The sequence below is a fragment of the Temnothorax nylanderi genome, unplaced genomic scaffold (genome assembly GCF_030848795.1).
Source record: "Temnothorax nylanderi isolate EJ_2023f unplaced genomic scaffold, tnyl_v1.0 TNYL_tig1340_pilon, whole genome shotgun sequence".
In the NCBI taxonomy this organism is placed as follows: Eukaryota; Metazoa; Arthropoda; class Insecta; order Hymenoptera; family Formicidae; genus Temnothorax; species Temnothorax nylanderi.
Window position 1 is genome coordinate 3942 of NW_027250402.1, and position 17257 is coordinate 21198.

Genomic DNA, 17257 nt, shown 5'->3' on the forward strand with positions numbered 1-17257 from the left:
AAGGAGACAAGTAAAATCACAGAGATTTGGACAAATATATTAACTGACGGAAAAATTTAACATGTATGAGAAATATTTATACACATAAATGAGAAATACGAAAACAAAATTCAAGTCTAAAAATATCTGAAATAAAAATCATAAAATGCAAGAAAATGCAGAAATAAGTAACTCTGCTATGTACCCACTGGGTGTGTGAAGTTCGCACTCCTACTTTAAAATTTTTTAGTTCTGATTAGAGTTCCAGTTTCTTTTCGAAGAGTATAAGAGTATTTTTATGTTTATAAAAAGAGTTCCGGCGATTAACACTTTGAAAAAGGCATTTAAAAAATGGAATGCTAACTTCACACCCAACTTTAAGACCGAATAGTTCTGAATAGCTCATCTGAAGCATTTTGACGAGTACTAGAGTTCTTGATAAAAGAAAAATTTTTTTAATTTTTTTCAAAAAACAAAAAAAAATAGAAAAGTTTAATTTAAAGTTAGAATAGTTCTAAGTAGCTCATTTGATTCCTTTCGAAAAGTTCTAGAGTTCCTAATAAGTAAAAAATTGCAAAACCTTAGAATTGTTTTAAAAAATTATCATCAAAACACAAATGACATTCACGGCAGACCTTCGAAATCGAATATCGTCTTAAAACTCCCATCAAAACGTCTGCAACTCTACCACTAACTAGTGGCGATCCGGCCACTAGTTAAGAAGATATTCGAAGATGCAACGGATGAAATTCGACTAAGCCCCGTTTCACACGTATCCGATATTGGACTACTGACGCCGGGTATCCGATCACGAAGTGTATGGATTAATATGGGAGCATTTACACGTTTGTCCGATAACCGATTTGTGAAAACAAAGAAAATCGATCGGATACCTGGCATCGGTAGTCCGGTGCCGGATACCTACATGTGAAACGAGTCTAAATCTTTCTGTCCGTAAACGGTACGGGCACGGCACGGTTATGTCTAAATCGACCTTAAATCGGAGATACATTCACGGAGAGAGTTTGTCATACGAGTAATATTGATATAAATCTCGCAGCATCGATATATACGCGTATAATCGATTAAAGATGCAACGATAAGATTATCGTAAACAATATCAACGAGTAAAACGCATAATTTAATGCATCGAGTACAGACATTCATGGCGTATTAAAAAGTTGAAGAAAGTTACGTGCAACGTGCGCAACTTTCTTTCATTTAAAAAAGAAATGTATAATTTTATGAAATAATGAGAAATTCTTTTTCTATACGGCTAATTTACAGCAAATCCAAGTGTGTTGTTTTAACTAAAGCTCTTCTTACACATTTTTTTGTCGTTTTGAATGATGCCATTTAACACGGTTGAACATATTAATACGATTAAACGTGTGGATTTAACACGCAATAAAACATGTAAAACGAGCTTCAGTCAAATGTGTCATTTTTAAACGTTATCCGTGTAGAAATAACACATTTGGATTTAAAGTGTATAATAAAACGGCTTGCAATTACAATTTATTACAAAGTATTCTATACATACAATCATTAGTCTATATACTCTATATAAATCAAAAATGGTATAGTTATTATAATTGTCCCTACGCTATTAAATATCAAAAGATAAAATTTAAACCTAAATACCTTGATAAAATTTAAACCTAAATACCTTGAGTTAAATAACATTTTGTTCTTTTTAATTACCATGTGTCGAAATTTATTATTTTAACACAAATAATGTTATTTTAACTCCACTGACTAGTCTTAACTAGTCAAATTAATAATTAAATTAACCCTTTAGGGGCCACACATCGATCCCATTGGAGTAAAATGTTATAATTTATAAGATAGTCTTAAAAGACGTCCCCATGATAAAAGTTTTTAGTTTCTTTTAGTTTTTAGTTTTTAGTTTTTTTGTTTTTGTTTTTGTTTTTTGTTTTTTTTTGTTTTTGTTTTTTTGTTTTTTTTTGTTTTTTGTTTTTTTGTTTTTTGTTTTTTTTGTTTTTTTTGTTTTTGTTTTTTTTTGTTTTTTTAAATGTACATAATTATGTACACAGGCCCGTAAAGGGTTAACGACATATTGAATAGCAGAGATAGTCTTACTTCGCGTGGCCCTAATACTAGAAGCGAGTTCACGCCGGCGAAACTGGAAACGATCAGTTCGATTACGCGATCGGAGGCACTGTTGGCCGTGTACCAAACCCGCGGCCGACCGACCGGTCTCTCGCCGATCCGCGTTAAGTACGCGATCGCGTATACACGTACTCGTTCTCTCGGACCTACTACTGGTTATCACGCTGGCAACGGCGGCCTGCGCTCTCATCCGCGTTGCAAACAGCGGCAAGACTACTACCTTTTGTAAATTGTGGCAGAAAGGAACGCGAAAAAAATGGCGAATCCGTGTTAGAATCCGAAGATTCAAGTGGCCTGAAAACTACGCTGGTGCGATCACTGTCGTATTGTATCGAAGGAGTCAGGCTGTCTTAAGCCATTGATTCTCTGCACGAGTCTCTTTGGGCCTGGGGTCAGAGTCAGTTACTGGTCTGGTGATGCAAATATATAGCCTCTCCCAGTCAAGTCATCGCCCACCTTCCAGTGGTCTCGCTGAACCGCTGCAATGGAGCTGTTCCGATTCAGTACGGCTCGGTCGCAAGATCTGATGTCGGCTGGCCAGCGCGTTCTGCAGTAACCAAGTGACGTCAATGGCGATCTGACTGCGCCTCTAAGAGCCTGTAGTAATACGGGCCCAAGTACCGCTGGTGAGTTGTGGAGCCAAGGAAGGGCACGGTTATCTGGGGAGCTCTCGGCTGTCAATCCGTTTGCTCTCCAACACGCAATAAATATGAAGAAGTTAAAATGAATCTTCACGCCCGTGTTCTTGGATGGTCCGGACACTGCACGCACGATGCGAGATTGATGACTCGGTTAGTGCGGAGATACCCAGTGACTGCGTAGCTGGCTCCTCGAGAGTAGGCGCTAGTTATCGGGTATAGAAACGATGACGCCTCTTGACCCACGAGACTTATGCCACGAGTAGCCGTGGCCCCCAATAGCTTTCTTCTTTTTCTTCTTTGTAAATTTTATAGCACCTAATCCTCCTCAGGATCAGGATCACATAACGGCCAAGAACAAGTCAAAAATAATAAATGCAGACTCGAAAGATTCAATCCAAACTCGGCGCTGATTGCATCAACAATCTTCAAAAATTATTCAGGACAAAACACGTCCGAACATGTCCTCGGTCTCGACGAGACTTGCTCCCAGTAGCCGTGTCAAATTAAAATAGAAATAAATAGTACTAAGTTATTTCGTGAATGGATATCCATCTGTGTCAAACGCAGTGCACGGGCACTGCGTTTCAAGCACGCTCGGCGCCGGGGATCGACTCGCAACGTTGTCGTTTTTGCTCTATACCGGTTAAACAAAGCGACGTAGACAAAAATTTCCTATATAAATTTTGTAGCTAAAGGTTCACTCTTTACAGTGGTATACCACATTTAACTACAATTATTTATTTTGTTGTTAAAAATCGGCACCGAAAAAAAACGGACTGTTTAGCCCCGGTCTCCCCTACTTTAAGATTTGATTAGATTTAGCTTTATACGCGATCAAAGGTCCATATGCGAAGTCCATATTGGACCATGTAGCCTGAACTCCCAAAGTCAACATCGATTTGACGCTGCGTCGATTGTGAAACCCCACTTGGGCTACTAAGCTAACCAACTAACTAGTTGGTGTATTGAAAAGTAGATATATATACAATTTTATGTTTTAGCGTAAATATGGTTTCAGCCGTCGCTTGTTATTTATTAAAAAGTTATTAACAAATGTAATTGAGAAATATAACAGTTTGTGACAATACTAAGGGTAGTAATTTGCTGATATGTGTACTTATTTAAAATGCATCAATGCAGCTTCGCTAAATATCATTTGCCTAACAGCGGCTCAGTTAAATAGCGTTTGCCTAGGAAAGTAGCATTTGAACACAAAAATAGATGGGCAAAAGCCATTTGACTAAGCAGATAGCATTTGTCTGGTCAAAAGCTATTTTCCTAAAATAACTATTTACCTACGACATATATATATATATATACACATATATAGAACATATATTCGGTTTAAATGATACATCGTAAATTATAAACATGCAATATGATAAACACAAATGCAATCTCTTAATTTATTACACTAATATTTTCGTAAATACTATTATTAATTTAAGATTAAAAGATTAAAAGATATTAGCTAGTCAATATATTTAATTTAAATAGAATTCAAGAATTGTAAAATTGATCAATTAAAATATGCAATACAAGCTAAAGATGAGTAGTTGTTTTTTTACTAGCTTTCTAGATTTTAAATTGGAGTAAATGGAGTTAATAGCGATTCAGTTATAATTTTACGTACCTTTCAAGCTCCACAGTATTCGTTGATTGACAGCGTCTTGGAAGTCTTTCAGTTCCTTTCCGCATGTAGTTGAGTTCAGAACATCTGCCTTGCAAGCAATGGCATAAGCAGGCAATGTCTGAATACGAGTACTATTCAATTCATGTGCGAATAACGCTAAACTGGTACAGATGCAGAGAATATATTTAAGTTCCATTGTTATGCACTTTTGCTTCCTTCTCGTTATCGTGGTAAATATCTGCACCAATGGTAAATATGCATAAAAGATCAGTACTCGCCAATTTTATCGCCACTTAAATATGTTGTAGAGGAGGTTTTTCTGAGTAATTCTACGCACAAAAAGTGGGGGACGACATTGATTTACAAAATGTAGCAAATTAAAGTTTTACAATTTTAATGCTAAAAGAAGTAATTTTCTGATATATGTGTGTATAGACATGTAGGCTACCGCCCCTCCCCCGCAGGCAGAGGTGAGTGAGAGTGGACCTCGGTTCGCGTGGAAAGTTAAAAACCCGAACTGTATAATGATAAACCTCGTTTCGTCCTATAAGCAAGGATGGGGTGGGGTGAGATGAACCTCACTTCGTGTGTAAAGTTACAAACCTATGTGTAACCGTACAATAATGAAAAACAACAATTTATGCTTTTGCCATTGTTAAAGCAGAGAATACTTTGTATTTATACTTTTTTAAATATAAAATTGTATGTATACTTTTCAATATACTATTCTCTGCTTTAACAAATTATTTCTGTTACAGATATTAAGTATTTTCACACGATGCGACTTTCCAAACAAAGCGACGAAAGAAGAAAAAACGGGTTTTTAATTTTCTACAAGAAGCAAGGTCCACCCTCCATCCATCACCCCTGCTTGCGAAGGAGCTACTGCGTTTCTCCCGCCTACGCGTGTACCAGAGTTGCGAGGAATTAATTACTTTTTGCTTCCTCATAGAGGAAGTTTTGTGATAGTGAAAAAATTTTTTTTTCGAGATTTTTATGGAAATAGGTTTAGAATGTTCCAAAATGTCGAGAAATCATATTAGTAGAAAATGTCCGGAAATATGTGTGTGTGTGTGTGTGTGTGTGTGTGTGTGTGTGTGTGTACATACATATATATATATATACACACACACATATATGTATATCAAGTACTGAATATGTACTGAATATGTTCCGTGTACTACTTTTCCTCTCCCTGCTCGCTCAGCTCCGTGCTTCAAGTCACACGTACGATACGCGCTTCATGCATATGCGTGTGTTGACATATGTTTACATAGCGACCGCGGGACAAAAATTCTTGCCGGTGCGTGTACGTGTGCGCTAAGAGCACCGCGTGCAACCGAGGCCTGACCAGAGTATATATATATATATATATATACAAACTTTTGTTTACAAATTTGTTTTTACAACTTTTTTAAAAATTAGTACCGTCATAACAGACGCTTCTGGCATTTAATTTTGTCAGTGACGTTCAGGACAGACGCTTCTGATTTTTATTATAATCAGTACCGTCACAGATTAATCTGTGCTGTTACCCACAGTACTGCTCATTCTGTCAACCTGCATGTGCCTTTGCATTAATAAAGCTGCCTTAGGAAAAATCTTTTTTTCTAGGCATTCAATCTTAGTTTTATTTACACGAAATTGTTCGTAAATGTTGTCGCTACTTCCCTTGTGTATCATTTTGTATATATAAACTGCAGTATTTTTGTTTAAGTAAATATTGTCGTCAGGTGACAGCTGTATGTGCTCAAATATTCGTTTCTGATATGAAATCGTGTATCGAGAAATAGATTTTTGTGCGTACTTTAATTCTAGACCAAAAACTTGCAATTCTGTAAAGCCATAAACACTAGAAACTCGTATAACAAACTAGAAGATGTAGATATGCGTAAGACTAATGCAGAAAATCACAGCAGCTCCTCAGTAGAGGCGGTAACAGAAATCGAAACTAAATCACCACCAATTTTTATTGATGGAGTGGAAGATATTGCACCATTAAAACAAGTACTGGATAAAATAGCGGAAGGCTAATATGTAATGAGAATTCTAAAAAATAACCAAGTCAGAATACAACTCCTTTCAACAGTTAAATATCATCCTATTGTGGAAGCTTTAAAGCAAAAAGGAACCTAAGGATTTACCAATGCAAAACCGACGAAAAATTTAAAGTGCTGTTAAAAAATATGCACCCATCAGCTTGTGTCAATGATATTAAAACAGATATCGAAGCCCAAAATCACGAAGTCATAAATATATCAAATATATTGAATCCCAGAACAAAGAATCCCTTGCCACTCCTCTTCGTAGAATTACAACAAAAGGAAAACAACAAAGATATCTACAAAGTCAAAAAACTTTTAAATACAATTGTTACCTTTGAACAGCCGTATAAAATAAGAGACATGATGTCAAGATGTGCTCAATGTACAAGATGTCAAGCCTACGGTCATACAAAAAGTATTGTTTCAGGGGCCCAAAATGCGTAAAATGCGCCGAAAACATCTTACCACGGACTGCCCTATAAAACAAAAATTCAAAGAAGTTAAATGCTGTAATTGTGGAAGCAACCATCCGGCAAGTTACAAGGGATGCGAAATACGCAAACAACTGCAGCAAAAAATCTTTCCAAGACTGAGAGATAAAAAAGCCGAGGAGCAAAATATAAGAACAAACCAAAGCAAAGAGCAGGCAAATGACATAGCACCGAGCACACTAAGGCCCAATTTAAGAAATATTCTTCTACAGTCTTCAGTCTTCGGAGTGAAGTCAAGTCAAATTGAAGCACGCAGAACACCGATAACCTTTTACGCCGGACAGGCAATATTCAATACAGGTATTTAATATACCTGTAATGAGAATTTTTCCTGTTGTCCCTATAATTGCAAGACAAGCCACAGAAAATTTAAAAATAGGTTTGTTCACTTTTTATGAGGAAGCAAAAGGTGGTAAAACAACTAAAGGTACTTATAAAGAACGAACAGGACAAATCAATCGAAGAGTTTCTTATCAATCTAACCCCCACAGAAGCTACAGTCTATTCGTTGTGGAAACTTACCAGAAAGATCAAAAGAACTCCCCAAAAAACAATTCCACCCATAAAACGAAAGATACACCCTCGAGGCATATTCTCTCGAGAATCTTTCGCTTGGACTCTGTTTACCAGCATCGTGCACCACAAATAATCTTAGCTTTATTTTGGAAAGAATATTTCGTGACAGAGTTATCTACGATGATCTCTACTCCGCAGACTTTCAGCTAATCCAGGTGAAAGATCTAAATGACGATAACAAAAGGCTACCTAATAGCGTGTTATGTTTCATCTGGTACGTCTCCAGAAATGCACAACAATAATATATTATATAACAGAAAAGCTTAATAATATTATAAGTAATTTTAATCTTAATCCTTTGAAAGAATATGAAAAATTAATCAAGAAATATTCTATTGCAGTGTTGGTTTAGGGCTTTCTTTTCTCATGACAGCAATCGGAACGATATATGATATATTTGTGTATCAAAAATATGTAAAGAAAAATGAGACGAATAAAACTGGTAACGGTAAGTGTCATATCTAAAACTTATAGAAATAATTTCCATTACAACAGACTTTTTACTGTTTTTATATGCTACAATTTTCTACAAATCAAGTTTTCGTCTTCAGTGTTAAAATTATTAATAATTTGCAATCAGTTATTACTTTAAGTAATTAATTGCAAGAAATATTCTATTTGCAGTATTGGCTTAGGGTTGAGAGAGAAACAACCTGTAATATTCCTCTCAAAACATACGAGGATATAGATAAGGCAGTTGACAAACTTACTAATACGATTCAAAATGCACCCTGAGATTCGACTCCTATTAGCCAAGATTCTAAAAGAGTAATAAGTTGCTCAACAGCCATAAAAGATAAATTAGCTGAGAAAAGAAGAATCAGAAAAGAATGGCAAAAAACCAGGTCAACACATTGCAAGACGAAATTAAACAAGGTGATAAAACAACTAAAGGAACTTATAAAGAACGAACAGGACAAATCAATCGAAGAGTTTCTTATCAATCTAACCCCCACAGAAGCTACAGACTATTCGTTGGGGAAACTTACCAGAAAGATCAAAAAAGAACTCCCCAAAAAACAATTCCACCCATAGAACAAGAAAACGGCGAATGGGCAAGAACCAATAAGGACAAAACTAGAGTATTTGCAGACCATCTGAAAAAAGTCTTCGAACCAGTTGCAAGCGCGTCTCCTGAATAGCGAGAAAGAGAAAAAACAATCATGAAATACCTAGCAACGCCATCGCAAGCGGAAATGCCCTTGCAAAAAATAAAAGCTGAAGAAGTCAAAAAAACAATAAATGATTTACAAGCTAACAAAACGCCTGGATATGAACTAATAACCGGGAAAATATTAAAAGAACTTCCTCCAAAAGCGATAAGATTTATAACAATAGTATTTAATGCTATAATACGCCTCAGTTATTTCCCAGCGCAATGGAAAGTAGCCCAAATAATACTAATCCCAAAACCAAAGAAAGAACCAGAAGAACCATCATCCTAAAGACCAATAAGCTTACTGCCAATCCTGTCGAAAGTCTTTGAAAAGCTATTACTCAAAAGAATTATACCGATTATTGAAAACAAAAAAATCATCCCGGGACACCAATTTGGTTTTCGGGAACATCACGCATCAGCCGAACAAGTGCGCAGAGACGTAAGAGAAATCAACAGAGCCTTAGAGGGGAAAATATATTGCTCCGCGGATTTCTTGGACATACAGTCCAAGTCTACAGTCTTCAGTCTTCGGAGTGAAGTCAAGTCAAATTGAAGCACGCAGAACACCGATACAATCCTTTTACGCCGGACAGGCAATATTCATTACAGGTATTTAATATACCTGTAATGAGAATTTTTCCTGTTGTCCCTATAATTGCAAGACAAGCCACAGAAAATTTAAAAATAGGTTTGTTCACTTTTTATGAGGAAGCAAAAGGTGATAAAACGACTAAAGGTACTTATAAAGAACGAACAGGACAAATCAATCGAAGAGTTTCTTATCAATCTAACCCCCACAGAATCTACAGACTACTCGTTGTGGAAACTTACCAGAAAGATCAAGAGAACCCCCTAACAAACAATTCCACCCATAAAACAAGAAAACGGCGAATTTCTCAAAATTGTGACGATAGAGCAATTTGGCAAACGGAATCGTATTCAGCGTCCAAAAACCTATAAGACGTATAATTAATCTCATTTTTATGCATTTTTATTTTTGTTGAATAGTGTTATCATCTTGTATACGTATATGCATATATGATTTTTGTAAATGGGGCGAATTTGGATACCTTGTGAGGAAACACGCCATAGAATCTCCATCGAAATACGTGATGTGGTATCCAGGTTTCACATTTAGAACAAACAAATTTATTCACGCTATCATAGTGGCCACGTTGCACTTTTTGCCTGCATTTATCGTAGATCTTATATTGAGGATTCAAGGTTGCAAACCCATGAAAGTATCTCCCCTCGGTTTCACCGCGTGGCAATTTTATTTATAACCAATTAGTAGATAGTGTTCGCTTGATATAAACAATATTTAAACAAAGGGCTTGCGAACTAGCTAGATATTTGTGCTACCATAATATATTCTGAACAATAAGAATAATCAACAAGAATAATCGACTACTCGTTGTGGAAACTTACTAGTAAGATCACACAAAAGAATCCCCCAACAAACAATTCCACCCATAGAACAGGAAAACGGCGAATGGGCAAGAACCAATAAGGACAAAACTAGAGTATTTGCAGACCATCTGAAAAAAGTCTTCAAACCAGTTGCAAGCGCGTCTCCTGAATAGCGAGAAAGAGAAGAAACAATCATGAAATACCTAGCAACGCCATCGCAAGCGGAAATGCCCTTGCAAAAATAAAAGCTTTGGAAGTCAAAAAAACAATAAATGATTTACAAGCTAACAAGGCGCCTGGATATGAACTAATAACCGGGAAAATATTAAAAGAACTTCCTCCAAAAGCGATAAAATTTATAACAATAGTATTTAATGCTATACGCCTCAGTTATTTCCCAGCGCCATGGAAAGTAGCCCAAATAATACTAATCCCAAAACCAAAGAAAGAACCAGAAGAACCATCATCCTATAGACCAATAAGCTTACTGCCAATCCTGTCGAAAGTCTTTGAAAAGCTATTACTCAAAAGAATTATAGAGGCAATCTCGGACCGGAGCATCCAGCCCGGCGCAAGCGCACTTGGAAGATAGTGGCAGCACATGCCCCTGCTTAAGATCAGGCCTGGAAAAAATTATTCATAAAAAAAGAATGAGAAGTAACCCAGATTCTCCTACATTCATCAAAAGACAAACCAGCATCAAAGACTACTGGTGTTACGTCCAACCCCTGGATTAGGATAAGAAAAACTGGGAAGCGAAGGAAGGCTAACCAGAGGGGTAGGGGTAAGGGAGGACGCAACTAGATACTCACAAATGTCGCTCGCAGGTACGCTCTGAGGCGCGTGGCGCGAGCGGAACGCACTTTTCACTGGCTCAGGAAGGGTCGACGTCCGTGGGGACGGTAGGACGCCTTCCTAGAGCGGTGCGATCGTCGGTCCTGTTTTAAGTCAGGAAATTTAATCCCTTTAACTTAGGATCGGACCCTGTGGGATCCCGAGAGGTGGGGGATGAGTAATGGGTGAATCTTAAGTTACAAATAAAATGAGGTGGGAACTCACAGTTAACATAAAAAATACATTTATTCTAAATATAATTTGAGCAAACTATCGATATTACAGTTTAGTAAGCCATAGGCAACTTAAACGGAGAATTGAAATATTTTAAAGTGAAAGTGTTTGTGTAAGGTGTATTCATCGCGGGTGTTACACTAGTGCGGAGGTGATCGGGCAGGATTTTTGAAGGGGAAACCTATTCAATGCACATCCTGCCCGCTATTATTACAATTAAACGTAGAATAGAGTTTACATGAATTTAATTAAATATGTGTGCGGTGTGTAGGTGTATTTGAGTCTAAATTTAAGATATAAAGAGATGATCGGAGAGTGAAGACGGAGAGACAGGATTTAACAAATAATTATAAGCTATGTGTCGGGGAAAGCTGATTATACGTGTAAGTTAAGACAAGGAAGATAAAAGATTTTGTGGTATATCTCTAGTCAAGAGTAACCACCTCAGGACGGGTCAGTTCCTCGAGATCAAGAGTCGAAGCGGTCGAGGAGGTCGGAGACGGACTTCGGGAAGAGGAGGGGGAATCGGGAGGTTCGAGCAAGGTGGCGGGATCGCGGTTGACGGGGACCACGCGGAATGGGGCCACCCGACAAACAGGGCGAGAAGGTGCGGGGAAAGGCCGTGAAGGTAGAATAATAGGGCGAGGTGGTACGACGGGGGGACTCTGCTGAGAGGAACAGGGTTGCTCCGAGAAGGTTGGTGGAGGCGGTGGACTGGCGACACGCGAAGGACCGGGTTTAGCTTGTTCGTTTTCTAATCTCCTTCGGTCTTGCTGCTTCCGACGATCACGCTCGTGTTTTACGGCCCTTCGAGATTTCTTAAGGGGGGGACCGCGGGATTCCACTACAAGTTAATAGCTTGTTAATTGTTAAAAACCGTTAATCGGGGCAAGTCGACTCGATTTTGGGGGATTGGAATTAAAGAGAGAGAGAGTCTGCTGAGGTTCCCAGCAGTAAATAGAAAAGAGATTACTCCGAGCCCGTCGATAAATCAGCTAACTCAGGAGTAATATAGAAAAAGAGATTACTCCGAGCCCGCCGATAAATCAGCTAACTCAGGAGTAATATAGAAAAAGAAATTACTCCGAGCCCGCCGATAAATCAGCTAACTCAGGAGTAATATAGAAAAAGAAATTACTCCGAGCCCGCCGATAAATCAGCTAACTCAGAAGTAATATAATAGAGGTTACTCCGAGCCCGCCGATAAATCAGCTAACTCAGAAGTAATATAATAGAGATTACTCTGAGCCCGCCGATAAATCAGCTAACTCAGAAGTAATATAATAGAGATTACTCTGAGCCCGCCGATAAATCAGCTAACTCAGAAGTAATATAATAGAGATTACTCCGAGCCCGCCGATAATCAGCTAACTCAGAAGTAATATAGGAACAGAGATTACTCCGAGCCCGCCGATAAATCAGCTAACTCAGAAGTAATGTAGAAAAGGTGATTGGAGGATGAGAGGGATTGATGTTTAACCGAGAGAACTTCCGGACACACGAAAAAAATGGGGATAAATAAATGAAGTGTATATACGACTTACTACTTGATGCTGGTCGGATTGGGAGTAGAAATAGCCGGAACCGATGATCCTCGGGCTCTCAGAGTAGAAATAGCCGGAACCGATGATCCTCGGGCTCTCAGCGAACACTCGCAATTTGAACGCGCACAACTCAACTTGGAAGTCTGATTGCAGGGTTCGAAGAGACCGAAGTTCAGGAGGTGGAGATGAAGAAAAATAAAAATGATGCTGAGTGCTCCAATGTCGGGGTTTATATAGGAAAGTTAAAGGGATGGAAGGGATGAATTTCGTGTGGGATGTGTCTGATTTTCGTTTAGGGAACTTCTGGTTGGCGGAATGTTTCTAATTATTGTTTAAGGGATTTCTTATTGGGTGGGATGGTCTTCACCCAAGAGCTGGGTTCTTAAGTTTTCGCCTATCCTAGAAAGCTAGAGACGGTTGTCGATTTTTCCGGGTGTTTATTGGTGAGTCCCCTCGTAAGGCCCCCACTGTCTTGCTGGGGGTGCAACCTATCGTTTCCTCCAGTGACTCATCTGTTTTTCGACTATCGCTGATTTCTCTTTTATTAGGGTCCCTTATTTATCTCGCGACCCTGCTCGAATTACCGACAGACGACGCATATCCCTCCAATCTCAAGTGCAGTTTTATTGCAGTTTTATTGCTAAGTGCAAACAGAAACTTCCGCCACGTGCTCTTACAAGATTTCCAAAAGCACGTTTTAGATCTCGTTTCTGTTTGTCGGAACATTGCGCGGGAAATCTGAGCTAGTCGCACGATACAGTACAGATCCCCATCAACCCCTGTCTGGACTTAAGGCCTCTTTTACGCGTCATGTCGCCGGGTTTATAGTTATGGGCCCGATAAGGTTGCTGAGAATCTGGTCACCATACGCCCCGTCTGTCACCAATTCGTAATCTGGAGGGTTGGTTTCATTTGATCATAAAAAAAAGGAATGTGAGGAGATCTAAACTCACTCCCCGATCGACAACCGTCCGTGCTCGGTTTGTGTATCCTAATCTTGAGGGCCACTCTTAGCCGCACAAGATTTCCCGCGAGAAAGGGAAATCGTGGAGTCTGCAGGACGTAACACTGGCTAAGTAAACCTTTAAACACTAGAAACTCGTATAACAAACTAGAAGATGTAGATATGCGTGAGACTAATGCAGAAAATCATAGCAGCTCCTCAGTAGAGGCGGTAACAGAAATCGAAACTAAATCACCACCAATTTTTATTGATGGAGTGGAAGATATTGCACCATTAAAACAAGTACTGGATAAAATAGCAGAAGGCCAATATGTAATGAAAATTCTAAAAAATAACCAAGTCAAAATACAACTCCTTTAAACAGTTAAATATTGTTCCGGAATGAATTAGAATTAAGTTAACGCGAGAGAATCGGAGAGTCCCGGGCTCGGCGCAACGAGCCGCGAGCATGCGAAGATCACGCCGGGATCACACGCAAACGGCGCGTAAACAGGATGATCGGCGTGAATACCCGAAAGTTCGGCGGTCGAGCTCTCACATACCGAAGTTCAGTTCGTTGTAAGAGCGTTTCCAAACCACACGTACCGCGAAACGGAGCACGCGTCCGAAAGCGAAACTGCTAGAGACTATCGCGGAGATAAACGGAGTACATCCGTGTCCGATCTTCTGTCGATTAAGTATCCACAGCCAAAATTCATTGTACACGCGGCCGCCGCATCGCCCGACTTGAACTCTCATTAAAGACATTGCCAACGGTCACGCTGCAATTCATTCCACAACCTGGTTTCCTCCATTCCCGGTTCTTCAATAAGAGCGTACCAGCTCCGAAGGAGACTGTGTACTCCGAAACATTGGTCCTTCGAGCCGGATCGGGATTGAGGTGATTGTGCAGTCGCGAAGTGTGAGTGACCGTACCCGTGTGAGGGATCATTGCTGCCACGATGTCCTCCTTCGATGAGATGATCTTCAAACAGCGCTCCTTATTCACTTCCGTGATAAATACCATCTCGAACTATAAAAAATTAGGACAGGCGAAGATGACCCCTGCGGCTACAAAGGCGCGAATCGACAGTACCAAAGAGAGGTTCGAGCAATGCCGAGTGTTAGATGCGAAGCTGCATGTCAACGCCGATGCCGCGACCAAGGCGTCATACGCCTATTTCACCGATCGCGAGTTCGAGAGATGTGAGGAGGCCTACGACGCTGCGTTGGACTATCTGCACGAACAGCTCGAGGAGATCCTCCCATTAGTGGACGCCTCCGTAAACGTAAGTCGGGCGGTAGACTTTCCGTCACATGCCGCGCTCAACCTGCCGAAGGTCACCCTGCCAAACTTCGATGGATCGTACGAGAAGTGGGAGAGCTTCCGCGACCGATTCTATGCGATGATTATATGTGAAACTAGTTTGTCGCCCGTTCAACGACTACACCATTTGTTATCGTGTTTGAGAGGTGAAGCGAGCGCCTCCATCGAGCATCTAGCGTTAACGTCCGAGAATTTTGATGTTGCGTGGCAGATCCTCTCGTCCCGATTCGAAAATAAACGGCGTCTTATTAGTACACATCTCAATAAACTATTTACCTTACCCAATGTCACCGCGAAATCGGCTCCGGAAATGCGCGCGTTGCGAGATAAAGTAAATGCCGCGATCGCTGCGTTAAGGAATTTAGCGCGTCCGGTGGATCAGTGGAGTGACATTCTCGTATTCCTGATTACGCAGAAACTCGATCAATCGTCGCGAGAAGCGTGGGAACTTAAATTAGGTAGCAGCGTCTACTATCCGACTTACGCCGAAATCGACGCGTTCATGGACGCACGCATCCGCGCTCTCGATTCGATATTACCGTATGCGACTGAGAAACCGACCGACTTTGCGGCAAAAATTAAATCGAAATCGAAAGCAATTGCCTCCCATACTGCAAGCGCAACAAAACTCTCGTGTCCCGTATGCGCCGCTCCACATCTGTTGTACCAATGCTCCGAGTTTCTCAATAAAACGCCGAGTCAGAGACATGAATTAGTTAAGAGATGCAAACGATGCTTAAATTGTTTTAGCGCAAAGCATCAAGCAAAGGAATGCACGAGTCCCCACACGTGCAAGCAATGTCAGAAGAAGCATCACACGTTGCTTCACTTTCCGGACAATACCCAATCCGCCGCTGATGCTCCCACGTCTCCTCCAAAAATTGAAGCTTCCACTGTCGATGTCGTATCTCATGTTGTCGCCAAATCCATTTCGCCCACCCAGCCAATTTTCCTTGTGACCGCTCGAGTCAGAGTTTATTCCGAGCAGGGTCGATTTCACACCGTGCGCGCCTTGATCGATCAAGGATCCGCGGCATCGTTCATGACCGAGAATTTAGGTCAATCCTTGCGCATTCCGAAGGTTCGCACGTCGATAAATGTGACCGGCATTGGCGAGACGCACACCTCCGTCCGGCAGGCTGCTCTCATCACGATCAGTCCGAGCGCGTCGAACACCCCCGCTTATTCCATTGCCGCGTTAATTCTAAAGTCACTAACACGGTACTTGCCCAATCGTCGCAATGTTCGGATTCAATGGCCACATCTGAAGGATCTCAACCTGGCCGATCGTGATTTCGCGGGATCCGATCGGATCGACGTCCTCATTGGCGCCGACCTGTTTGGCTCATTGATTCTCGACGGAGTCAGCAAGGGCGCCGCGAACGAACCTATAGCGCAAAATACGGTGTTGGGGTGGATCGTTTCCGGACCAACGGAAGGAGAGCGACACGACCAAAGGATCGACGTACATCATGCCTCCGTAGATGAAGATCTCGATTACAACATTCAACGGTTTTGGGAGGTGGAGGAGATCCCTCACACGGCCCAATTAACTCCTGAAGACCAAGCGTGCGAGGATCATTTCCTACGCACGCACTATCGAAATCCTGACGGTCGATACGTCGTCAGACTACCCTTTAAGAAAGGTCCCCATCTCAATCGGAGAATCTCGCCACTTGGCCCTTCAAAGCTACCTCCGATCGGAAGACCGCCTAAAGCGGGAGCAAGCGAAAGCCGCCGAATACCACGCGTTCCTCAAGGAATATGTATTTTAAATGTATTTTATAGTTTTTATTTTATATATTTAAAAATATATACAAAATTCCAGATTCTTAATACAGATATCATCATCGAGAAAGGCACGCCAATATATATCTCCTTATATGGGCTTGGTGTGGATCCTAGATTCTGGGATGAACCGGAAGTATACAACACCGACAGATTCGCCGAAGGCAACGCCATTCCCGATACCTACATGACGTTCGGGATGGGTCCTAGGATGTGCGTAGGTAAGCGATAATAAGAACAATAATAATATAGATAGATAGATAATGTTCTAGAAATATATATTACTCCTAAGAATAAAAGCATTAAACAATCTGAACATATTGGCAGAAAAAACTCAAAAACCAATCTCTTCGTTGGTTTCTTCTACCCCTATTTCATATATAATTTTTTAAATTTGGTTGACTAAACCCAACTTAAACGCAATCAAAGGTTCATATACGAAATTCATGAAAACAAAGCTTCCTCTATGAGGAAGCAAAAAAAACTTCCTCCAAAAGCGATAAGATTTATAACAATAGTA

General features: G+C 40.3%; 1 protein-coding gene across 1 annotated transcript; it reads left to right on the forward strand.

Moving 5' to 3' along the window:
* Nucleotides 1–14680: 14680 nt before the first annotated feature.
* Nucleotides 14681–16958, forward strand: LOC139787215 (uncharacterized; the record flags this gene model as incomplete). The annotated part of the gene is made up of 2 exons (XM_071726292.1): nucleotides 14681–16672; nucleotides 16778–16958. Coding segments are annotated over exons 1-2 (2173 nt in total), but the record flags the coding sequence as incomplete, so codon positions are not given.
* Between the last annotated feature and the right edge of the window lie 299 nt (nucleotides 16959–17257).